Genomic DNA, 25,254 nt, shown 5'->3' on the forward strand with positions numbered 1-25,254 from the left:
GTAGAATATAATTACCTATTGTCTGCTTCCAAAGCCATCTTGTCAACGGGTCTGATTTGTTGTTCGCATGAACGGCTGATACAGTAGCCGGGCCCATCATTTAAAACAACCTGCTACCAACATTAGCTAGCTTTCGACTCATTATTGATGCTGTCAGCTGGTTTTTCCTCGTTTAACGGGATACACGAATGAATGACAGTCGTTTGTCAGTGCCCTACAAAGGTAAGCTTCTTATGTGTTCTTCAATTTCAACGTTATAAAGTGTCACACGACCTGCGCTGGCTGAAATAACCTCACCTGGCTAATGATGTTGTGGCTGCTAGCAGGAATGTTACTGTAACAGGCAGTAACGGTAATGGGGTTAGTTGTAATGTTTCGGGAATATTCCGTGTGTAAAAGGGTAGTTATTCAGGTAGCATTACGTTGTCATACTTTGGTAGCAGCAACCATCGCACAGGAGAGAGGTACTGCTCCACTGTGGGGGTGTTGTTGTTGTTTTCATTGCTGAAAGCTGTACTGAAGTCTGAGAGCACAACTGCCAGGTTTCAGAGCTAGCTCCTTATCGTAACTTTACATTTCCCTGAAATTTAAACTACACAGCCACCTCAGCCCAAGTGAAAGTCTGCTTCTCCTAGGTGGAGAAAAACGGCTATACTTGGTTCGGTTTTTTACGGAGGGCATTTTGACGTGACGTCAGAAGAAACACAGGTGTGATTAATAACATTAATTAGTAATGACCGCATTGTGGAGGAAGGCTCACCGATACGCCTATATTGCTACTTGTGTCACGATCCCTCCTCTAACAAGACAAGAGGGCCTGGTCTAGAAAAAGTCTATGGCTTTAAACCCACTATAGATGTAAATAAACAAGTGCAGATAGCCATATAGTACACATGTAATATGTGACTTGTCTAACATCAGTTTCTCCCACTGATTCCACTTGTCACTTTCAGCTGCTACACTACAAATTTCAGAGGAAAAAACACAGGATGTCACTCAGAAGATGAGTGTTATTGCGCAGGTATTGGCATATTGCAGTGTTATTAGTGTATACAGCTTTGTCAGCATATGTATAAATGTGTATACTGACGACATTGTTTTACATTTTTTCCAAACTATTCAGATTAGTTATATGATGAATGTGTGCGTCAGATGCATTCATATCCAAATTTAAGTAAAGTGTGATCAGCAGCTTTGGTGTATTCTAAGAAAGAGGGGATGCGTTTATTAATGTTGCAATGCATTTTGAATGTTATTAGGGTTTTTAGGAATTTTTATGTGTAAAATGCCATATAAAGAGAAGGGAATTTTTCCCGGTCTAACAGTATTTATGGATTTAATGGTGGTTTGTCAGCCTGTATAGTGCTTTGTAACACAGGGAGCAGACCTGACAGCTGCTTGTGTGTAAACAAAAGGCCATTTCACGGTTAGGCCGTTACTCATAAATTTCTAGTCAGACTCATCCCTCTCCTGTTAACCAGCCTCAGGAATCTGCTTATTGGAACCCCATTCCTTTTAGACAATAGGATTTCTTGAACTATTGCCTTGTAGGACTCACAGCAGCAGCGTCATCTCCTTCTCTAAACTCTGCAGATGTTTGTGGGAAGGTCACCGTGTCTGCTGCCGTGTTTCATTCCTAAGAGTAAATACGATAATGGCTACTCATGTCAGACTGATTCGATAAAATGGCTCCAGCTCCACTCTGGAGCTATCTGAACATTTAATTGATACTGCAGGCTCAGGCTTCTTGTTTCATGATAAGGCACGGAGAGGATAACACTTTGGCTTAATATCACCATTCGTGTTGTCTTTCTTTTATTGCAGGTGTGATGTACATATGTGTGGCTGGTGTTTTACATTAGCATAACATTACCATCCAGGAGAATGAATGCAGAGGAACTGGAGCTGCTCGGTGACTCCAAGTACAGGAATTATGGTGCAGCAGTGGACAAGGCCCTCAAGAACTTTGAGTACTCCAGTGAGTGGGCAGACCTCATCTCTGCACTGGGCAAACTCAATAAGGTAAGAGTTCTATAGGCTCAGCTTCTTCTAAAGATTGCTTTGTTGCCTAACTGCATCTGTATAAGTAACAGGAATGCAGACAGGTCTGTACAATGGCCTTAGTTTCACTTGTTTTGGTTCTATGATTTGTACGGAAAAGCGTTCCAGCTGTCAGTTTTCAAATCCTGTCTCAGGTTCTGCAGAATAATGCAAAATACCAAGTGGTTCCTAAGAAGCTGACAATAGGCAAACGGTTGGCCCAATGCCTCCACCCTGCCCTACCTAGCGGGGTCCACCGCAAGGCCTTGGAGACCTATGAAATCATCTTCAAGATCATAGGACCTAAGAGGCTGGCCAAAGACCTTTTTCTTTATAGGTAATACTGCACTGTCAGATCTCAAAAAGCAAGATAGTCACAAGGTTTTTAGGTGGGTAGCAATAAACATCTGCCGTTTCCCTCCACAGTGCTGGGCTTTTCCCTTTACTTTCCAATGCTGCTATGTCAGTGAAGCCTGTTCTACTGGGGCTGTATGAGACCTACTACCTGCCCCTGGGAAAGACCCTGAAGCCAGGCCTGCAGGGACTATTGACTGGGGTCCTACCTGGTCTGGAGGAGGGCTCTGAGTACTATGACAGGTGAGAATAGGAACACAAAAAGTAACACTTGGAATGATGGTGACGTGCACAGTAGCCCTTAACTAAACCATGAAATAACTGCCAGAAATCTTTAATTTTTTGATAATGGAGTGTTTGTTGAACCTTTTAGACAAACTATATGAAAATATGTTAAATTTCAATCTGCATATATATGAGTTTTAATTTGTGTAACATTTGCTACACAAGGCATATTTTTGCAATTTAGTCATTAAAATGTGTCATGCAAATTATGTCATTTTTTTAGGGTACAAAAAAGTCACGCTGATGCTATAGAAGTCTCAAAAACTCTCAAAAACACACATATTAAATACGATACACTAGGGTTTAAAGAGTTAAATTGCTGTGATAGCCCATTACAAGAATGCATTTTATTGCCTAATGTGGAAAGGAAGTGATAATAGATCATATGAATGATAAATGAGGTATGTGAGTCATTGCAACATCACTATTACTAACCGAGGATAGCCTGAGACTTAGTGTGGACTTTAGACCGATGTATTTTCATGTCTCATAATGATCATTGAAACAGTCTAAGATTGTCCTGAAAACTGAAAGTAGGCATCTATTCTTTTCATTTGTTCAATCAAATCAAAAGACTATCTTAGCATTTATTGGCAAATGATAGGCCAGGTATTCAGAAATGTATTCATCCTGTGCAAAGTAAACCCTAGGGGGCGCTCCAGTTCCAGTTAAACTATGATGGTACTACTGGCCTACAGTATATATAGTAGACTTTCAGCATGCTCTAGTAGGAAACGCATAGGTGTTTCCAATGCAAACGGTGGTGCCATTTTGTTACAGTGTCTCAGTTAGTAATACCGTATGGAATTAATATTTGTGAATACAAATGTGCCTATTTATGGCATATCTGAATGTTGGCTGTCTTTTCAGCCTGTAATTGTATAGTAATTGTATATACATTATCATTGTGATTCCTTTCTGAACAGATTTTGCTTCTGTCAAATTACTTTTAAAAGGAGGTTGTTTTATGTATTTATTTTTGTTGTTGTTTCAGTATTTTCTTTCTCATGTTGCATTATAACCTAAGAACTAACTTATGTCTTATAAACCTTGTGTGCAAGGTTATTATAGTTAAATTATATTTTACCTAAAATTAAACAAAAAAATAATTTTTTTAAATGTTTTGGTTACCTGAAATAAAATAAAAAAAGCTTTCAAAATAAACAAAATTTAATGTAGTCATAACTTTAACATATCTTCATTCTTTGTTATTATGGTTAAATATGTGAAAACAGATTTCACAGATTTATCAGTAGGCTATGGTGGATATATTTATGCATATAATTAAAAAAAAAAAGTTTTATAAAGCAAAAAATAAGATATGCATCTTAATGTGGCTCTTACAATTCATATTTGTCTACATGATTATAAATTATTTCCACAGTGTTGTGTTGGCACTTTAATATTTATTCAGAACTTCATATATCTTGCCCCTGATACATACCAGCTATTTTAGAATAATTAAAAAGACTAAAATCTAACAATGAGACTGTTTTCAGCTACTCTAAAGAAATATTTTTTTCAGAGTACTTAACAATGTAATAACAATGAAAGCTAAACTGAACGATGCAAGCCGTAACATTTGAAACTAACTGAAACAAAACTGAAGTGAAACACAAACATACTGCCTTCTTGTTAGTTCAGTAGACGTTACACCACTATTGGGCCGTGTTATCTGCTGTGTCTCAGTGAATGCTCTCTTCAGAGAAGACTCGGTAATGACTAATAAATTATGATGGTTTGTTATTTAACTTGGATTGTTTCTCAGTTAAATCTTGTTGGAAAAATAGCAATAACATTATCAATACTACTAATTATATAGTTGCATTAGTAATACATATATCTTATTTCTTGATTGGCAATATGATAATTAAGGTGTAGTGTGAGAATGTGAACACTTGCTTTCTGGAGTTCTCAGATTCCTGGTTGTGGTGGATCTCATATAAACCCCCTTTACTTTGGGATTTTTAGATGCTCATGTAGACAAAGACTTTTACTTCTTAGTACCAGCTGTGCATTGTGGACTGCATCATTTCTAGCGCCAGGCCAGTTAGAGGTAAAGGTTGGTGTGTGCTTACTAAGGCTGGTCCCTGTGACCCGTCTGTGCTTCCTGTAGAACCAACACCCTGTTGGAAAAGGTGGCTGCAGCCGTGGAACAGTCGGCTTTCTACAGTGCCTTGTGGGGCAGCATCCTGACCAGCCCCTCTGTGCGTCTCCCCGGGGTATCCTTTGTACTTCTGCACCTCAACCGTAAGCTCTCCATGGAGGACCAGCTTTATGTCATGGGTAGTGACATCGAGCTCATGGTACGTGGCAGATAATTCCTCATGACAGCATTGCATGTTCTTCAATTAAAAATATAGGTCTTGACCCTCTCAGTGAGAGCACTAGTTAAAAAAAATGCACTACAGCTTAGAGTGGATTGGGCTGGCTGGATAATATTCTGTTTCTGTTCTTGCCAGGTGGAGGCAGTCAGTACGTCAGTCCAGGACTCCAGTGTTTTAGTACAGAGGAGCACTCTGGACCTGATCCTCTTCTGCTTCCCCTTTCATATGAGCCAGGTAGGGGAAGTAGCGTGGTCTGTGCAGTATGATAACAGTGTTTCCCTGAGTCTGCTTTAGACTGAAGTATCTATGGACTTCTCATAATAATATATCCGTTGTAACATTAGTATTATTGTTCTTGTTTTTTGTTGTTTCAAATCTAAAGGTGTTTCTTTGGGTCTTTCTGTGCATCTGCACATGCATGCGTGTGTGTGTATCTGATCACAAGGAGGCTGTTTAGGCAGCTAGCTTGGTGACTGTTGCTGGCTGCTTGTTAAATTCTTCACCTCAAAAACATTTCTGGATCTGGCAGGGCTAGGATGGCCTTGATTGTCTTTGTGTTTGTGTGTAAAACCATATAATCTGTGCAAAAAGGACAAATACACAATGACAAATATTGTGGTCTGTTGTGTGTTGTGTTCAGGCAACTCGCCCTGACATGATCCGGATCCTGTCAGCAGCTTTGCATGTGGTTTTGAGAAGAGACATGTCCCTCAACCGCAGACTCTACGCCTGGCTCCTGGGTGCGAAATCCATGCTCAGACACAGTACTGACACTCGGATGCATCACTGTTTGTACTCATCATGTCAGTTGTGGAATATTGTAGAAATAAGGGGATATTTTCCAGATTTTCCTGTATTTGTCAAAGTGCATGGTTCTTAAGAATTGGTTACTTTTACTCTTACTATTTACTCTTAGCCTTAAATCCACTTTCATGTAAATACAAGAGGACTAACAGACAAGTTTCACAGACCGTGGCAGGAATCCTGAGACACAAAGCTTTAAACACACTCTCCTTCTGTGTGCACACTGTTTTTAACAAAATACATTAAGCTTGTATCTGCTTTGGCTGTTGTCTTACTTTATTTTTTCTTGTTTGCAACTTACTGCGGGCAAACACACTGGTAAGTATCAGCATGATTAAAAGGCGACACTAAGTGAATCTGCCCACTCTTTTTAAGTAAAGCACTGTGCAAGCTTACAATGTTAAATGCATTAAATACAAACATTTCTGAATGACAGAAATGATGAAGGAACAAATCAGGCTGAGTCTTATGTTGAGGTAAACAGGAGAGTGTGATTAGTATTCAGTCAGCAGCACCTATGTTGTTTTGGTTTTATTATTCAGTCATTTTGGAGATTGACCCAGTCTAATCTAGTCACACTTAGTAAATCTTGATCTGCATTTGAGGCTGAAATATTACTAATGCTTGAGCAGCCACTAACTGTAAAAGAAGCTATAAAACACACAGGTTTATCTCAGTGAGAGACTCACCCTCTATTTGTTCCTCTTTTAACAAAGGGTTTACACCTTTTCCTGTGCTTGAGTGTTATAGAATTTTTTCTGAATGTTAATGTGAATCTAAGTATACGACTTTTTTCTTTAAAGGCTTTGACAACAATGGGGTGATAATAGGCCCCCGTAGCACTCGACAGAGCAACCCGGAGGAGCACGCTAGCCACTACTTCAACACCTTCTCTAAGGACATGCTGGTCCAGGTGAGCTTTCAGGCTGACTGCATAATCAGGTCACAAATGGAAAAATTGTTTTTTGTGTAAAACTGATTTTCGAAATATTCCCCAAACAATGTCTCTTGAGACTAGACATGTCTGCAGTATGGTGGGGGGAAAATCTTTTGTTGTTGTTTTTTGTGTGCTACACAGTTTTTTTCAACCCCCTTTATCCTTATCCCACACCTCTCCCTAGCTGTGCAGATACTGTATGTCCTGCTACTATTCCCAGCAGCCAGCACTTTGAAGACAGCTCAGTTCTTGTGTAATCTGCCCTGCCATGCTAAAAACAACTCAGTGATGTGCTCTGGTATTCACAGTGGGCACAGAGAGCAGCCAGCAGCAGTTTTATTTTTACATTTTATTTAATTTTTTTAATTTATTTTTTTGTCTCTTTTATTTATTTATATATATATATGTATATATATTTCCTCCTTCGCCATCTGCTCAGATAGTTAATCAGAGTTCCCTCCGTAGGGATATGGTCAGTACTACAGGGACCGTCTGTTCCACGGCTTTGCCAGTGATGTGGCAGACGAAGCGTGAAACACACACGTCACATACAGAAAGAGGAAAAAAATGAGAGGGCGACACTGTGAAGACAAAATTGGTTCTGACAAACATAATGGAAAAAAAAACAAATATGAAAATCAAATGAATATAAATTATATTTTATGATTCTTGCAGTAATAAAGTGTGTGTGTGTGTGTGGATGCGTGGGGTTATTTTTTCAGGCAATGGTGGGGATTTTGCAGGGTAAGGCTCGAGGCGGAGAGGAGGAGAGCATCCTCATGCATGACCTCAAGCCATTTCGCATCCTGATCAGTCTACTGGACAAACCAGAGCTTGGTAACCAGTTTATTAGTGTTGAGATAATAGAAGTCTAATTAGTGTCCTATATGCACTATGTGTTATATAAATAGTCTGATTTTTGAATGTGTCCACACACTCTGCTTGTGTGTCATCCAAGGGCCTGCTATCCTGGAAGACGTTCTGATCGAGGTGTTTCGAACTTTGCACACACAGTGCAGAACAGAGCTGGACCTCCAAAACCAGAGTCCCTTCAGCAAAGATCACACACACCTCAGCAGGTCTGTCTGATCCACTACTCGACCTTCTTTACTGTTGAGACATGAGGGATGATAAATAAAGCCTCATTTATTTGTCAGCTCATTTAACAGTGACGGTGGACTCTGGTATAGTGAAATATGGACTTACAATATAAAGCTTACGCAGCAAAAGTAGTACATTAAATACATAAATCACTTTAAACCATCCAGTCAGATACATTAGGTCAGACTGTTAATGGCAAGACAGTGACAGGAGCACATTAGTTAACTTTGGCTGAAAGGACTTTTGTCAGTGAGATCCCCTCTGTGAGTATACGGTATTTTTTTTTTCCAAGCTGGACAATGAATGACAAATAGAATTTGCTAATGATGCTAATATTGACTTCTTTCTCAGTAAACTGCGGGAGAACAAGAAGACGGCAGAACTGATTAAAACAGCCAATTTGCTGTTTAATTCGTTTGAGCCGTACTACATGTGGGACTACATTGCTCACTGGTTTGAGGAGTGCTGCAGGTTTGTATATTAAGATAAATGTTGACATACAAAATACAATTAAGGCAATTGAGGCACATCTTGCTGATATCAAAATGTGTAAATCTGTTAAAAACTAAATTTGCTGTCTTGCTTTTGATGCTTCATTCTTGTTTGGTTTTCATTGTGGTGGTAAAGCTCTCTTCAGCCAGTAGTGGGAGCTAATTCAGTTCATAACAGCTGTTGTTTCAAGGTGCTTAATGCTGGAGGATGTGCAATATTAGATTTAAAAAAACATTTATTTTTTTTGGGGGGGAAGGAGTAAGCGCCCATAGCAGCATAACTAAGAGATGGTTCAGGGTCACCTACTCTCCAGTCCTAACTATATGCTTTATCAAAAAGCTGGATTTCACAGGGAGCCAACAAAAAAAAGACTCTATCTCTCTTTCTCATCCTCATTAGTACTCTCACTGTGACATTTTGGATCAGCACGAGTCTTTTTCAGGGTGTTTTATTAACTGAAACTAAAGGAATTACAGTCCAGTCTAAAAGTGACAAATGCTTTCTTAGTTTTTCAGCTTCACTCAGAGACAGGATGTTTCTCATTTTAGCAAAAAAATGTTCCTAACATTTAAGTAGATATGTTTCCCTGTTGCAGGCGGACAGTGAACAGCAGTGCAACTGCAACACGGCATGTTGCGAGTGCAGATCCTCCTGAGCTCTTATTGGTTGAGTTCTGTCAGCTGGTAGATTTTCTGCTGGATATTGTTTCCCTGGTGAGTGTTTCTTTCTTTCTTTCTTTCTTTCTTTCTTTCTTTCTTTCTTTCTTTCTTTCTTTCTTTCTTTCTTTCTTTCTTCCTTCCTTTCTTTCTTCCTTCCTTCCTTCACTCATTTCTAAGCATTTTCATGCTTTCTTATCAATTGTATTATTTTCTGTGTGCTACTTTGTCATTTACAGATTTATTTATTTAACACTACAAAACTTCAGTGATCTGAGGTTTTGTAGTCCGTACCAATATCATTGAAATTAAATGAGTGTTGACACCACATACAATTTCAAGGTTTTAATTGAAACAAATTTGTTAGTGACTTTGCTCTCTTAACGTTAGGAGCAGCACCCAGCTCATATTTGGAGCCGACTCTGATAGATGGCAGAAACATTGCAGTTTGAAGCGTGTCTTCCTTTTGTATAGAGTGTTCCTATTATTGCAGGTAGCAGCAGACGTGTAGCTGTACATGCATTTCTACATGTTATTTTCATTGTCCAGTATCTCCATTGTCTGCTTCATACTACAGCAGTGTTAGGTTCCTTTGACGCCCTGTGCTCTTTCTTTTATTACCGTACCTTCATGTTTTAGTTTCTGTCTTTAATAGGTGTTGCATCTCTAGTACAACCTGTCGTCTCTCTCCTACAGTACTTTGTCACCCTGCTGGGCTTTGAGTCTCAGTCTCTCTCTCTCTTGGCTCACATACTTTCTTTTTATCCAGTATGTCCCCTACAAGTACTTTCGCTATTAACAATTCTGCACCCATGTTGTCAGATTTGTCCTTCAGATCTGTTTCTGTAACATCCAGTCTGTGGGATGTTACGGCCACCACTCGGGTGTGTGCCTTCCTCCTGTCTGTTCTGTGTGTTTGTGTGCCATCACTGCACAGGTTCTAAAAGCCTGTGTGTTTCATTTTCCTGCCAAAACTATTGTTTGCATCTTTGTAAAATTATGCTTGTCTAGACTGAATTTCCAATCTGAATGGTTTGGAAATCCCACACTCTTTTATTACCCTGTTTAAAAGCTTGTGTGTGTGCGTGTGTGTGTGTGTGCGTGTGCGTGTGTGTGTGCGTGTGTGTGTGCGTGTGTGTACGCACGTGTGTGTGTGTGCGTGCGTACAGGTGTATGTGTATAAAGAGAGAATGTTGTGAGAGTGCTGTGTTGCCCGTTCTCTGCTCGCTCCTGTCTGTTCAAACTATCTGCTCTTTCTCCTTGAAGCCTACTAGAAGCATGAGGGTAATCTGCCAGGTAAAGTACTGCTCTTTCCTGCTTTTTCACCTCACCCTGCTTCACTGAGGCTACGATAACATTTCTGCAACGTCCTGCCAACATCCCTCAGGCCGTCTTTGTTGCCTCCCTGCTTTGACTGATCATTTCAAATTGACTGACTTGTTGTCACTTAATGTCATTTTAATCCCAAATGAAATAAACATGATCCCAATGGATTATGACATACCATCACATGTGTTGCAAGCTTAACATGGCTGTTTGGTGTGGATCTTGTGAAAATGAAATCACTGCCCAGTGTGTATGTGCTTTTTTTTTTTTTTCCTTAAGCATGCAAGCAGTTATATGCTACTGCAGTGCTGACATATTTATTAAGAAATATGACCCTTTTATTTTACTCTTTGAGTTAATGCTTGTGCTATAATATGTTTTGTTAGCCTTTTTTGTTTTATAAAACCTCTGTGTTGAGTAAAAATACTTTCCAACTTGCATAGATTTAATACATTTAATGACAAAACTACAATTTTCTTCCATTTGAACTATTGAACTAAAGGTAAAGAAAAGAAAGTTAATAATAAGCAGCTCTTAAAACTGGGTAAATGTAATCTTAGATGAGTAAAATCTAACCCAAAATGCAGAAGCAAACAAAGTACCTATTTACTGTTTTCGCCATCAAAAGAACTATGATGGCGAAAACAGGGGTCTAGGGCTGGATGTCCCAGAAAATTGACAACAATGTCAGACCGTGCAGTGCTCAGAGAAACTGCAAAAAATTGCAAAAAACCCCCAAAACCACGCAGCACATATAATAAAAAACAAATACAGTGGTCACCTTTAAAATAAAAAATAAAGTTGGCTGATTTGCGGATTTCACCTATCGCGGGTCATTTTTAGAACGTAACTCCCGCGATAAACGAGGGACCACTGTACACCAAATCAGCAAAATCATCAATTTTTTTCTGGCGCAACTGCACCTACTTCCAAGGTGCATGGAGAATACAAATATCTGATGACGTGAAGACTCTAACAAAACTTAAATTATTAGTGAACAACTTTATTGGTTGACAAATGTGTTTCTGCTTGCGACCTTCATCAGGGTCATTACAAAATATCAAACAGTTTGTGTTTAAATAAAAAAACAGGAAACAGAAGAAATCCAAGTGGACCAGTCACACATTCACAAATAAACAAGCTGACCAATTAGCATTTAACAGGTTAAGCCAAGGCCAAACAGGCTCTGGACTAAACCACTACAGATTAAAAAAGGGGGTGGGAAGGATTTACCACGTCCTAAAGTAGTTCATATTCTAAATTACACAGAAAAATGCAAACGAGTTAAAATAAAAATAAAGTACACTCAGGAAAGTCAAATGTGAGGCCATCTGTCCGACAGCTAAAGCCTGACTGAAACTGGGGCATGTAATAGAATAATGATCCCCCCCAAAAATACAACAGACTGGCTGAAAAAGAAAAGAATCAAGGTGTTGCAATGGCCCGATCACAGTCTGATCTCAACCTGATTGAAATGCTTTTGCGTGACTTTAAGAGAGCTGTACATAAATAGATGCCTCCAAACCTTAACAACCTAGGGCAACATTATGAATAAGAGTGGGCCAAATTCTGTCTATCAAACATTTTGATAGACAGATGAGACAAAAAAATATTTCTTCATGCTTTTTCTTCTAAAGGGGACTAGTTTACAAGCTGTTAAAAATTAGAATATACTTTGGCTTTCACACTGCTTCTGTATTTTGGCTTATTTGCTTGTAAAATAAATAAATGACATCATGTGTTGTTCATATCCGGTTGTGTTTACCCAATTCTGTCCTGTTCTGATGTGTAAAAAAATTTAGAATTGATAGTTTTATTTTCTTATTTAGACTTTATATAAGATGCACACACATAAACAGATAAACAGTATCAAATAGCATTTTCCACTTCTTTCTTCTTTAGAATTAGCACATGGTCATTCACTGAAACGATACAACACTAAATTTATTGATTCAAGGTGTGATCATAAACAAATAGGAACATTCAAATTTTCTGGTCTAAAATGTTTTTTTCCCTGCACTTCCAGACTGTTTTTAGTGCTGCTGCTATTTTTAGGTCCCTCAGAGGAAGACCTGTTCTCTCCCTTTGCACTTGTGCCTCTGTGATGTACTGGATCTCCTCCAGTGTGTCAAAACAGTGATTTCTTGCCATAATGTGGCATGTAGTGCCAGTTGTGAGCGAAGATTGTGTTGCAGTGGTAAACAAACATTACGATGTGGTGGGTGGTTCCACTGAATGTCCTTTTTCAGATGTCTCAGGTCGGTAGTCAAACTCTAAATTAACAACAATCATAACAATCCTGCTCCTGGTTCCTGAATACTGCTCAGCTTAGCTCGATGTTTGACGTACACGGTGGTCATTATGGGATTTCCATAGAGCCAATAAAAATAGCAGCAGCAGTGGAAGTGGTGCACAAGAAGATGAACGAGCTCAGACAAATTAAACCGGGTACTTTTTTTTTATATTTGTGGGCCTGTAACTTTTTTTGGTCACACCTCATGTAAGTTAAAAAGAAAGCACACAAATATTCCACTGACTTGCCCTTTGATACTCAGTCGTATATATGAATTTGTATTTAACAATATTTAATCAAGCAAACTGTCTTCTATTAACAATTTTGTAGAGTTAAAGCCCAGCATCAGCATAGCTAACAGGCGTAATAACTTTATATCACGTTCCCCTCTAAGCCCTTCAAATGCACAGTAATTATATTCAGTTCCACAACTCAGTTCTGTTTTGGTCCCTTGCACCTTTTTAGGAGACCTACATAGAAATCCAGACAGAGCATCTCCCTCAACTGCTGTTGCGGATGGTAGCAGCCCTGACCTGTCACCTGCAGGCCCTGGGCCTCGGCGAGCTCACCCACTGCCTCCGTCTGTGCTCCAAGATTCTCAGCAAGGTGCAACCTCCACTGGTCTCCCCTCTTGCCCTGCCATCTGGCCCTCAGGCTCAGGGCCTCTCCAGCTCTATCGGCAAGCCATCAAACTCAGCAAGGGACAAAAACAGAGACACGGAGGACAAACAGGTGATTACAATGTCTCAAAATGTTTCAGGGGTGTAAAAGGGAGTTGGAGTTCCTGATAAAGGGAAAAAGATAATAATTGGAAAGTGTCGGGGTTAATGGCAGTAAAGAGATTCAAAGTTAAAAATAAAGTACTAAAAGAGAAGTCAGTGTTCTGCCAAGCTCTGACTTTGTTGATCATTTAGTTTAGTCTCTGATCCTTTAGAAAAACAGACCCTGTTGCTGCCAAACACAAGGATCAAACCTTAATTTGACTGGCTTTCCCTACAAGTTATTGGCCAAAAACTCATCAGCTTAGGCTCTGATGGTGTGTCCTGGTCCATGAACAGGGCCTCTTGGTGCCTTCTGCCAGCCCTCTGGCCTGTGCTGTCTTTGGCTGGGTGGCCCTGCCATTCCACGCTCCCTCGACACAAGTCATTTGAAGATTATTCAGAACAAATGCTGCTTTCGGCTGTTGAGGTCCTTCTGGTCCCTGTCCAACAACCTGGTTGTTTTAAGTGTTTGTAAGCCTAGTGAGCCATGATTTAAAGTTCAGTCAGTCCAGTGCTCAGAGCTGGAGAGGGCCATGACTGTTGAGAGAGCGAGAGAGAAAGAGAGAGAGAGAGACCCATGAGGGGCTTGAAAGAGGACAAGTAGAAAGGCAGAAGATGGTTCCCCAACAGCTGAGCCCAGCTCGCTTTTTCCTCTGAGGAAGTAGAGGAATAAACTAGCTCGCGATGCCTCTGGGGTTTGCCATATCCATCAGAGTGGAAATATTCTGCATACATCCATTGAATACTGTTAACACCCCACCCCTACACCCACTCTGAGGGGCATATAGAGAACGTTCTAGCAAACATGCCATCTGAGTCCAAGCTCCATAATGTACACGCTACCTCACTCAAAATATATCCCAGGAAGCCTCGAGGCCCCCAAAGGTTGGCCGGAATAAAGAAATGTAAGAACTTCAGTCTGTCAGTCTCGCTGCAGCAGGATGCTCCCTCAGATCAGGCCCAGCAGCTGTGTATGCAGCCTTACTATATATATCTCTGCACCCTTCATTCAGCTTAATACCTTTGTTTTGGTTTTGTATAGAAAAAAAAAATCATTAATAAGAAATCTGAGAGTTTTTCATAAAATAATCCACTTACAGATGGATAGTGCCTGCATTTTTGCCAATCTTTCTTCCTTTGTCTTTTTTTTTTGATAGACTCTCCCTTCCACTCTGGAGGGCCCTGGCACTGAGGATGTCTTCGAGGATGTGGAAAACACTCCCAGCTGTCGCTCTGAGAGTGGCTTCACAGAGTTTGTCCAATACCAAGGAGACGTTCCTGAAGAGGCAGAGCACACCCCTCATCCGCACTCCACAGTCAGAACAGGCCGTCGCTCCTCAGGCCCGTGTCATTCTAAACCTCTGGACAAACCAGTCATGCAATGCTGTCTGGAGCACTTCCAGCAGTTTCTCTCCCGCCTCATTACCTTATACATTATCCCAGGGCAGGTGAACAAAGTCGAGGGTCACAGAGGCGAAGTGACACAATCAGGGCTCCTGGTTTCAGAGAGCTCCCAGAATGGTGATCATGCAGAGGTTTGCTCGGGCTCTGGGATGGTCCAGAAAGAGTGCATTGCTGCCTTCACGGCTGCCTGCCAACTCTTCCTTGAATGCTCCAGTTTCCCCGTCTACATTGCAGAGGGGAATCTCAAGTCTTCACCCAGACAGGAAGAACTGCTTGGTAGGTGCAGTCTATGTTAATAAATGCACTAATGGGTGCATACAGTTGTACATCATTGTAAATAAGGACAAGGAAAGTTTGTTGACACGAATTCATGTTAAGTCTTTAACATGTTTTCTGTCCCTCCTGCATCCATGCAGAGAGTGAGCAGGTCCGGCTCCCGCTGTGGCTCCAGACGCTGATGGATGCCTGTTGCCTGGCCAGTGACTTCAGCCTGCAATGTGTAGCCATATCCCTCCTCATGGACCTAGTTGGGCTTACCCAGTCTGTTGCCATGGTTACTGCTGAAAGTGTGGCATCTGGCGCCAGCTCCGAGTCCACCCAGCCCATGAGTCCAAGCCAGGGTCGAGTGGCTGTAGTCATCAGGCCGCCGCTCACTCAGGGAATCCTAAAGCACATTGCTGACAAGACAGACTTCTTCAAGGTAGAGATCTGGTTCCAGATTGCAGTGGAACTATTTGGCTTTTTTTTCTTTATTTTTTTTAACCCCATTTAATGTTTTGCTCAGTCGGTGGCTCTGATTTTGTGGGACCAGCTGAATGAGGGAACCCCTCAGCACCATCAGCGCAGTGTGGAACTTTTCTACCAGCTTCACAACCTCGTTCCTTCCTCCAGCATCTGCGAGGATGTCATCAGCCAGCAACTCATGCACAGGGACAAGGTCAGCATAGTGCTCACATTACCAGGCAAAAATCAGATAAAAGAAATCCATGCTGAAGCATGTTTCTGTTTCAGCAAATTCATCTGGAGGCCCACGTTAAATTCTCTGTGCTGTGGCATTTAACGCGAGATTTGAACATCACCAAGTCTTCTCCGTTTAGTCGCACATTTGACAGGTACATGTGAAACTGCTGATCATATGGAAATTGTGCTGATGAAAGTATCCACCATTAGTAGATTTTATGACCCCTTTTTCTTAAATTCCTTTTCTTACCTTTTTTGTCTTACTGTTGTCTTTATCCCTCAGATCTCTCTTCATAATGCTGGACTGCCTGAGCTACTGGGATCCATGTACCAGTGCAGTTGGTCGGGCTTGGCTGAATCAGGTCCTTCAAAGACATGACATTGCCCGGGTCCTCGAACCACTCCTCCTCCTCTTGCTCCATCCCAAGACCCACCGAGTCTCCATTCAGAGGGTGCAGGCGCAGCGCCACTTAGCCCAAGCATTCCCTGAACCGCCTGAACGGGAGCCATCAGAACCCATTTACAACAGAGACTCTGGCTTCTCAGACAGTGAGCACTAACCTTTAACTGTCTTTTTGAACTTTGACTTCACTTTGGTTCTTTATGTAAATATTCCTTTTATCTCCTCCTTACTTTTCCTTAGATTTCAGTCAGATCCAGAGTGAGAGGGTTGGACAAGAGGATCTCCGAGGTTTGACAGTGGGTGACATGGAGCCATTCTGCCTGACTGTAAACCCATTGAGTGACAGCCTGTCCATAATGAGTCTGAGCAGTGAGAACTTGCATCTAGCTGGTGAATATCAGCCTGCTCACCAACAGGGGGAGCCTCAGAGTTCAGACTCCACTGGTTCTCATTCTTCTACAGTGGAAAATGGCAGCTTTGAGGAACCAGAGGGAGTCAAATGCATGATAAATGGCTCAGACCCACAACCTGGATCCTCAGATGACCCCTCTGAGGATTCTATAGAGGAAGTTGTGTCTTGTGTTTTAGGTGAACTCATCGACAGAGTTCTACAGCTAGTTGATGACGGCTCTCTTGAAGTATCATATCCACCTGAAAACTGGCCCCAAACTGACACTGACAGCACCTCCTCGGATATATCCATTGGTACCCGCCTGGACTCTGGGCTTCCTCATTGTTCCAACCACCAGACTGTGCCGGAGATGTTGGCTGAAGGCACACTGGAATTTCTCACCATCACACCAGCTGTTGCGTCAGTAGACGGACAGCACAAAGAGGGCATTACCCGCCATAGTTCCTCTCCTTCCATTGTCACTTTGCCAGACAGCTCTAACCCGGCCACCCCAGACCACACCCTTCAGGTGGATGACCCTCAGGCCCGCAAACGTAGCCATAGCAGCATCCAGCTTAGCCTTAAAGGGAAAATTATGGAGAAGCTGGCAGACAAGTCTCCAGGGGCAAAGCCAAAGATCAAGAAGATTAAGAGGAAGGAAGAGGAGAGACAGAGGAAGGCAAATCAAGCGGACAAACTGCGCCCACCCAGTATTTTCTTTGGTGATAGTTTAGATCTAGAAAACTGGTACAGCTGCGGGGAAGGTGAGGTGTCAGAGATAGAGAGCGACACAGGCTCTCCCAGCGGGGGCTCTGGGATGACTGTTGGGGGTGTCAGCGTTACAGGACGCAGATCATCCTCTGCCCCACCTCGTTTTAACATCCACCCTCTCTACCAGCACGTCCTCCTCTACCTCCAGCTTTATGACTCTTCCCGGGCACTCCACGCCCTGTCAGCCATTGCAGCCATGCTTAGAGCTGCTCCCTCAGGGTTTGTGAGCGCCATCTCCACCACCAGCATCAACAACACCTACACCCCACAGCTGTCTTTGCTTCAAAACCTCCTAGCCCGTCACCGTGTTTCTGTCATGGGCAAAGACTTTTACTGCCCCATTTCCCAGGACTCCCACTCCCATTCATTCCGCAGTGCCATGTACCTGGAGATCATCATCTCACTCTGTCTCTACTTCCTAAGAAGTTATTACTCTGCTCATGTGCCTGCAGGCCCTCAGGACTTGGCAGGGAACCGGGCCATGCAGTTAACCAGTGTGGAGGTTTTAACTCTCCTTTTCAGCGAGCTAGCCAAAGTCACAGGTGGCTCAGCGAAGGGCTTTGCTAGTTTTATAAGCGATGTCCTCTCTAAGTGCAAAGTTCAGAAGGTGGTTCTACACTGCCTTCTCTCTTCCATATTCAGTGCTCAGAAATGGCACGAACAGAGGGTGGCAGGGGTCAACATGGCCACAGTGGAAGAAGGTCTATCTGAGGACAGCGTTATCAACCTGTCAGAAGACCAGATAGACAGCTGTAGTGCAGTCCAGGCCCAGCTGCTCAGACTGCTGCAGAGTCTTGTTGTGCTTGAGCACAGGGTCCTTCTGCCAGCTGATGAAGGAGCAGAACCTGTAGTAGGAGGGGTAGGAGGTGGAGGGACTGGAGGCAGTGTTGGAGCAGGGTTTGAGATATTGGGTGGGGAAGTGGAGCATGTCAACCCTCAGCAGCCAATGACATCACTGCAGTACCTCCATGGACAGCCTATCACAGCACAGGGTATGTTCCTTTGTTCGGTCATCAGGGCCTTGCATCAGCACCACGCGTGCAAGATGCACCCACAGTGGATCGGACTCATCACAGCCACACTACCCTACATGGGGAGAGTCCTAAGGAGGGTTGTGGCCTCGGTCACTCTGCAGCTGTGCAGGAACCTGGATAATCTTCTCCAGCAGTACCGCTATGAGACCGGGATCACTGACACCAGGTATTAATGTCTAGATGGATCTTGTTAACTATGTAACAGATCAGCAGTACAGTGCATTAAAATGCCATGGCATGGCTTGGTCACCAGAGGGCAGCCTTGACCATCTTATGTAGTGATTCACTTGCAAGTAATTTTCTCTAAAATGCCTCTATTATTGTGTAAAATGTTGTGCTTTTTTGTTCATTTGAAATATTTCATGTTTAAACTGCTTATTCTCTGTGCTTTTTAGACCACAGTGGATGGCTCTCTGCATTCCTCCTGACCTGATTCTGACTTTGCTAGAGGGCGTGACAGCCATCATCCATTACTGCCTACTGGATCCCACCTCCCAGTACCACCAGGTGAGGGCATCATGCACCACATGATTGCAGCAGACTGCATTCTGATACCTCAGTGAACATTTATAGGCCTTTACATAGACTCATTTACACAAAGCAATGCCTCCCCTATATTTTAGAATAGTGGTTTCCTTATTTGATACATTAGTGAGGATAATCATAATGAGGTTTTACACATTTTTTGTTTCATTGTCTAAAGCTTTGCAGTATACCAGCATTCAGTGTCTTGCTGTATGTTCTGCTGTTTAGTTACAAGTGAGTGTTGATCAGAAGCACCTGGCTGAGGCTCGATCAGGCATTTTGTCCATCCTCCACACCATCATGTCTTCTGTCACCCTCCTTTGGAGTGTCCTCCACCAGGCTGATAACTCTGACAAGCCAGCTGCTGCCTCTGCTGCTTCCACATCTAACATCAACCTTGGCTCCACTAAGGTATATAAGTTGAAATGTATTCATGGTTGTCTAGTCAGTCTGGTCTCATAGTTAGACTGCTCAAATTGACTGAATTGGGTGAAAGGAGCCTCTAATATTAAGACTTTTAGAAGATTTTCATTAATAGATTTTATTTCAGATAACTTACCTTCAGAAGTGTTTTTTCTTTCACAGATGATCTGAAATGCCTTTGGCATCAGCACAGACACAGAGACCAAGTATCGACCAGAAACTTGAATAATGGAGTTTTATCTTGGTCTTGTTCTCCTTAGTTATCTGACTACTCAAGAGCTGGCTCTATTGATTCTTGGTTTACCCGTTCAACTCATGTGGGAAAGAAGTAGAGCTGTTACAGTGATCTGATTATTTAGTATCTGGTCTGTCGACAGGTCTGGAGCAAGCACTGTAAGTTAATGTGGTGATCTATCCCAGTGAAGTGATGCTGCTCTTAATAGTTGGTTTAAATCGAAACAATGATTTGTAGGCATGAGCAAAGACGCAGTAAATTCTGCAAGTTGGGCCCAGATAAAGCCAGATAGCCTGTTAACCTTGTGTTGTTACCTAACCTGAAGAGTTGCTGCTTGGCTCTATAACTCATGAAGCAATACTAAAACAGAATCTCATTATTGGTGCTTAAGGATTTTCTTTCTGCAGTTATAGATAATTATTTGCCCCTTGCAGATAACATTTCATGTTTTACTGAGGTGGGATGGAAAATGTAATTTCGCAGAGATATCGTGGTGAATCGTATCCTGCAATTGAAATAACTTGTAACTATTACAGGCCCCGAGTCCCTGATGGAGGAATAATTAGGACTAAATAACTTGGTTACTTTTGTAACCGACTTTACATATCCGAAGTGCAAGGCCCAGTTTAAATGTTCTTTAACAGTTTATTGTGTCACTTATATGCTCACTGTGGAAAGTTGCGTGTTATACATACTTGAATATGACATGTGAGCCAAGAACTTTTAGGGAAGTAAACTGTTTGCAGCTGTATCATGGAGAAATCAGAGCTCTGCAAGATAGACTGAAATTATAGGATGTTGATGGTAGAAGTATGGTTAATGTTTGTGCATTGTTTCTGCAGAACCTCCGTCAGCAGATCCTAGAGCTGCTGGGTCCAATCTCCATGAATCATGGCGCTCATTTCATGGCAGCTATAGCCTACGTTTGGAATGAGAGGAAACAGGTCAAGACTCCAGTCAGAAATAAGGTATACACAATTAAAATGTGGACGATTGTCTCAATGCCTCCATTTGAAGCTATTTAAATAACACAAAATATTTTTCCTATTTGCTGTAGTAAATGGAAAAAGTGTGGTTATTTCTAAAAGCATGCTGAAGTTATATATTTTCACATTTGTTCTCTTTCTCTTAATAGGAGTGTTTAACCAGGGTCCAGTATGCCTCAATTTGATTACACTCTTGAAATCATTGTATTTCTTCCATTGAGTCTGAATGACTTTCTTTCAGGTGATTCCTGTAGCCAGTGAAGAGCAGCTGCTGCTAGTTGAACTGGTTCGCTCTGTCAGCGCCATGCGCACTGAGACTGTTATGCAAACAGTCAAAGAGGTCCTGAAACAGCCGCCTGCTATCGCCAAGGACAAGGTTGGTGTTTTGGTGTTTGTTGCTCAAGCCAGTCTTTATCTGTTTTTGTCTCACTTCTAAATTTTGCATAACAATGCTAGGACAGGAATGTACTCGTGTGAATATCAAGAGAATCATTATGATTTATGTCAGTAAAAATGAAGAACTGTGGTAATTGTTGCCATGATTTTCTGCTTCAGAGGCTTTACGGTTTGTTTTAGAGGGGCGCTTTTTAATTTTGATCCCTTTTCTCATAGGATACCTTGAAATCTTTCAGTTAGAGTTCAGTTATTACAATAACTGTTTTTTCTGCTTTCCAGAAGCACCTCTCTCTAGAGGTCTGCATGCTGCAGTTCTTCTATTCTTATGTCCAGAGGTGAGTACACAGCTTCTCACATAATTCTATAATTAGACACCATATCTGTTGAATTCCGATATACATAGAATACACTCTTTCCTTGTGTGTATAATTACAACAACTAACCACTCTGAATTTATGATGTTCCCTCTTTCTGTGTTAGGATTCCTGTTTCCAGTTTGGTTGATAGCTGGCCATCTCTGTTGGCACTGCTGAAGGACTCTATACAGCTGGGCCTGCCCGCTCCAGGACAGTTTCTCATATTGGGGTACGTTTCTCTCCTGGGTGTTACAGTAGTCCAGTAAACATAAACTGAGTAAACAGTGGTATGATTCACTTTGCTTTGTCATTCTTTGTATAAAGCTGTTTTCTGTGTTTCTGTCCAGTTTAGCTCTAGAAGGCTTTTCGTTTGAAATAGTTAAAGAAAGTCTTAATGCTATAAATTTAACAGGGCAAGTAGAACCAGTTATACTAAGCAAACAAGATACAGCTTACTCTGATAGAGTCCTGCTTCAACAAAATGTCTCTTTTATTTTGTAACTGGGGTAAATAAAGGTCTCTGTCAGGATTTTCCAAAATACAGTTTTTAATTTTAACTTATTTAATACCTTTGCTCCTTTGTTTTTCTTCTCCAGAGTTCTAAACGAGTTCATTTTGAAGAACCCTAATCTGGAGAGCAAGAAGGACCAGAGAGAGCTGCAGGTAGGTACTGCAGCCAGATTGTAGATAATAATGTGACAAGTCCATGCTCTACAGACATGCCGGATTATAATGTGCTGGATACAATCAAATTAAGCACAACAAGAACACTGAGGGAATCAAAATCATTTGTATGTTCAGGACGTGACCCATAAAGTGGTGGAGGCCATTGGGACGATTGCAGGCTCCTCGTTGGAGCAAACCACGTGGCTGAGGAGGAACCTGGAGGTGAAACCTTCTCCTCAGATTGTTGTGGATGGAACCAACCTGGAAGCTGATGTAGAAGGTGCGCTGCTTGAACGTTACGATCATACATGAAAAGGCTGTTAGCTATGTTGCTTGATAGTCACACTAAGCATGTCTGGCCTTGACACCAACTACATTCTCTGCTTCTGCCATGGATGGTTTAATGTGTTTCTTGGTTTTCCTTTTCACGTCTTGATTTTTTTTTTTAAAGATGATTTCGGTAATTCTGTGAATTCAGATAGCAGAGTCATAAATGTAGCTAACATTTTCGGGTTTAATCTGAATGCCAGACAATAATTCTTAACGTAACTCAGCTCAAGCAAAGCACGTATAAACTTGTGTTCACAGGAGCTAACATGTCTGAAAACATGTGAAATGTGAATAGTTTTGGGGTGCTTCAGCGTGGATGTGTTATTATCTGTTGTGTAGCTGCTGCTAATGTTTGGTATGTGTGTTTTGTAGATTTAATGCTCACAGTGATGGAGGCCTCCAGCTTCACTCCATCAGTGTACAGTGTGCACGCCCTCACGCTATTGGCCGAGGTAAAACACCTGAGTGTCTGTGACTCAGTTCAATCCTGTCTTTGTTTCTCAAGCCATCAGTCAGTGCCATCAGTCATTCCACTGTCCGTCTTGATTATGCTTCAAGCTGCTCTCGCTCATATTTACCGGCAATGTTTAGGCCTGTCGTTATCAAGCACACCCCCACGGTCCATCTGAACTTATTAGAGCTGATTTATAACCACCTCTCAAACTCTTAAACCATTATTAATGAACCAATAAATTCATGTGCTGAGTTAAGTGTTATGCTTTGGAGGAGGTGGATAATTGAAATCGGTGGCCACCTCCAATGTTTTGGCTGTTTTAGCTCAGAGTGGAGCTCATTACGCAGATATTGCCCATGCTTCATGGATGCAGTTTATAGATGGATGGATGCATATAAGGCAGTTCATCAAATATGTCCTGCACTGCAGTTTATGCATCTGGTAGCTGGTGAGTAGTGTGATGGTCATTTCTTATTTTTCACTCTTTGGATAAAAGTACCTAATGGCAGAAAGAATTTGACAAAATGTGGAGTGTACATGACTTTTGTGAAAAACACATTTATTTAAGCAAAAAGAAAGTTAGTATGCAGTCACATATGTATCATATCAGTAACATGTTTGATGTGTGATGTGGTTTGTAAATAAAGAGCCAAAGAGCGGGAAACTGTGCGAGAAAAGAGCGCTGTTTAGCATGCTACTATGTCCAAAACCTTAATATGCACAAATGAATGAGAAACTTACTGTTTCAAGAAGAATATTAAGGTGTGCAAGCACTGGAAACTATGCCAGCATAAAAAATGCACAATGCAGTGGTTGGATGGTGTTCAAGGCAGCTAACTTCAAGGACGCTTCAGTTTAAGTCTCCTTGGTGTGATGTGGTTTTTACAACTTCTTTTGGAAGCATCACTCAGCAGTTAATTGAGCAGTCATTTTAAAGCATTATCATAATCAACTTTAACTTCTGTACTCATCAGAACATGCATGTTATTTAAAAATGTTTGCTCACCTGGGTGGATCCCCCCCCCCCCCCCCGTCTCTGTCTTATGGCTCTTTTTTTCCTACAACCAAACAACACAGGAAGCAGGTGTTGAGGCTCAGTGGCCGTAACTATCTGCTCTCTACTTTTGAAAAATGTTGCTTGGTTTTGTCCCATTTACTAAGATTTTGATGTAAACAACACAATGAATGTTGGCTGTATCCGTCAGGTGCTGGCTCATCTGTTGGACATGGTGTTCTACAGTGATGAGAAGGAGAAGGTGATTCCGCTGCTGGTTAATATCATGCACTACGTAGTTCCCTACCTCCGCAACCACAGGTGTGGATGAGCTTCTTTGTATTGTGTGCTGCTTTTGTCCTCATTGAGAAATAACACTATGTAAATTCTTCTTTTAAAAAAAAAATTTAGTAATGATAATCAATAATAAAACGCATTGAATGTCTGCATGGATGCTTCACATCCTGGTCATTCCTAATTTTTCTCTGACAGCGCTCACAACGCCCCCAGCTACCGGGCTTGTATCCAACTGTTGAGCAGTCTAAGTGGGTATCAGTACACCCGGCGTGCCTGGAAGAAGGAGGCCTTCGACCTCTTCATGGACCACACCTTCTTCCAGATGGACTCCTCCTGCGTCAGCCAGTGAGTAGGAAGGAGAGGAAACTAACTGTGTGTGGGTGAAGACTTGTACAGCTGTAATGCAAGTTATTACAAGAGAGAAATGCACTTAAGAGATCACAATTGAAGGGGGATAGAATTATAAACAAAGACACTTCATCTACATAAGAGAGAGATTTTAAAGTAAAAGCTTCACTATGTTTAGTTTTGCATCTGTTGCCAAATATAACAAAGCTGTGCTTGTAGAAATTATTCCATAATTTTCCTCATTTTTGCAGCTGGAGAGCGATCATTGACCACTTGATGACTCATGACAAGACCACATTCAGAGACCTCATGAGTAAGCTAGTTTCCCTATTAGAATTTGGAGATGTATCACTGGGTGTAGTCACAGATCATTTATCAGACCACCTCCCTCCACTTACTGACGGCTCAAAACATTCTAATATGTTACAGATATTAAAAGCTAAAAGACTGTGGCAGGTGAAGTAATAACACGTCACATTTGTGTGTGTGTGTTCCTGTTAGCTCGGGTGGCTGTAGCCCAGAGCAGTTCCCTGAGTCTGTTCACCAACAGAGATGCTGAGCTGGAGCAGAGGGCCATGCTGCTTAAACGTCTGGCCTTCACCATCTACAGCAGCGAAGTGGACCAGTATCAGAAATATCTGCCTGACATACAAGGTAACCTCACACAGAAAACACCACTCTGAAGTTCCTTAATATTATCTGTCGCCTGAAAGCCCAGCTGAAGTTATTAGGTATTTTTTCTTCTAACGTGTGTGTCCACAGAGCGTCTCGTGGAGAGCTTGCGTCTGCCTCAGGTGCCCATCCTTCATGCTCAGGTGTTCCTGTTCTTCAGAGTGCTGCTGCTGCGCATGTCACCTCAGCACCTCACCTCTCTGTGGCCCACCATGATCACTGAGCTGGTTAGC

General features: G+C 41.8%; 1 protein-coding gene across 5 annotated transcripts in view; it reads left to right on the plus strand.

Moving 5' to 3' along the window:
- The first annotated feature begins 93 nt into the window (after nt 1-93).
- The window catches only part of dop1a (DOP1 leucine zipper like protein A), a 28,291-nt gene continuing 3,130 nt past the window's right edge, over nt 94-25,254 (plus strand). The window contains exons 1-34 of one of the 5 annotated variants that reach the window (XM_014334242.2): nt 94-222; nt 1,825-2,022; nt 2,196-2,377; nt 2,467-2,637; nt 4,796-4,985; nt 5,142-5,240; nt 5,647-5,746; nt 6,614-6,723; nt 7,470-7,584; nt 7,706-7,826; nt 8,200-8,319; nt 8,936-9,053; nt 10,263-10,292; nt 13,081-13,347; nt 14,534-15,056; nt 15,197-15,480; nt 15,565-15,717; nt 15,792-15,892; nt 16,024-16,289; nt 16,384-18,505; nt 18,735-18,846; nt 19,093-19,275; nt 20,365-20,490; nt 20,750-20,884; nt 21,184-21,239; nt 21,385-21,489; nt 21,857-21,923; nt 22,062-22,206; nt 22,629-22,708; nt 23,916-24,025; nt 24,197-24,346; nt 24,601-24,662; nt 24,851-25,003; nt 25,112-25,248. In XM_014334242.2, coding sequence (XP_014189728.1) covers nt 1,885-2,022; nt 2,196-2,377; nt 2,467-2,637; nt 4,796-4,985; nt 5,142-5,240; nt 5,647-5,746; nt 6,614-6,723; nt 7,470-7,584; nt 7,706-7,826; nt 8,200-8,319; nt 8,936-9,053; nt 10,263-10,292; nt 13,081-13,347; nt 14,534-15,056; nt 15,197-15,480; nt 15,565-15,717; nt 15,792-15,892; nt 16,024-16,289; nt 16,384-18,505; nt 18,735-18,846; nt 19,093-19,275; nt 20,365-20,490; nt 20,750-20,884; nt 21,184-21,239; nt 21,385-21,489; nt 21,857-21,923; nt 22,062-22,206; nt 22,629-22,708; nt 23,916-24,025; nt 24,197-24,346; nt 24,601-24,662; nt 24,851-25,003; nt 25,112-25,248 — 6,831 coding nt within the window. In that variant the 5' untranslated portion in view covers nt 94-222; nt 1,825-1,884. Of the gene's footprint in view, nt 223-806; nt 1,022-1,824; nt 2,023-2,195; nt 2,378-2,466; nt 2,638-4,795; nt 4,986-5,141; nt 5,241-5,646; nt 5,747-5,881; nt 6,129-6,613; nt 6,724-7,469; nt 7,585-7,705; nt 7,827-8,199; nt 8,320-8,935; nt 9,054-10,262; nt 10,293-13,080; nt 13,348-14,533; nt 15,057-15,196; nt 15,481-15,564; nt 15,718-15,791; nt 15,893-16,023; nt 16,290-16,383; nt 18,506-18,734; nt 18,847-19,092; nt 19,276-20,364; nt 20,491-20,749; nt 20,885-21,183; nt 21,240-21,384; nt 21,490-21,856; nt 21,924-22,061; nt 22,207-22,628; nt 22,709-23,915; nt 24,026-24,196; nt 24,347-24,600; nt 24,663-24,850; nt 25,004-25,111; nt 25,249-25,254 lie in introns of those variants that run through there. The other 4 variants (XM_014334245.2, XM_042221853.1, XM_014334246.2 and 1 more) reach the window with 4 other exon arrangements.

The sequence above is a fragment of the Haplochromis burtoni genome, unplaced genomic scaffold, assembly GCF_018398535.1.
Source record: "Haplochromis burtoni strain Fernald_Lab_line unplaced genomic scaffold, NCSU_Asbu1 Contig_76, whole genome shotgun sequence".
NCBI classification, from domain to species: Eukaryota; Metazoa; Chordata; class Actinopteri; order Cichliformes; family Cichlidae; genus Haplochromis; species Haplochromis burtoni.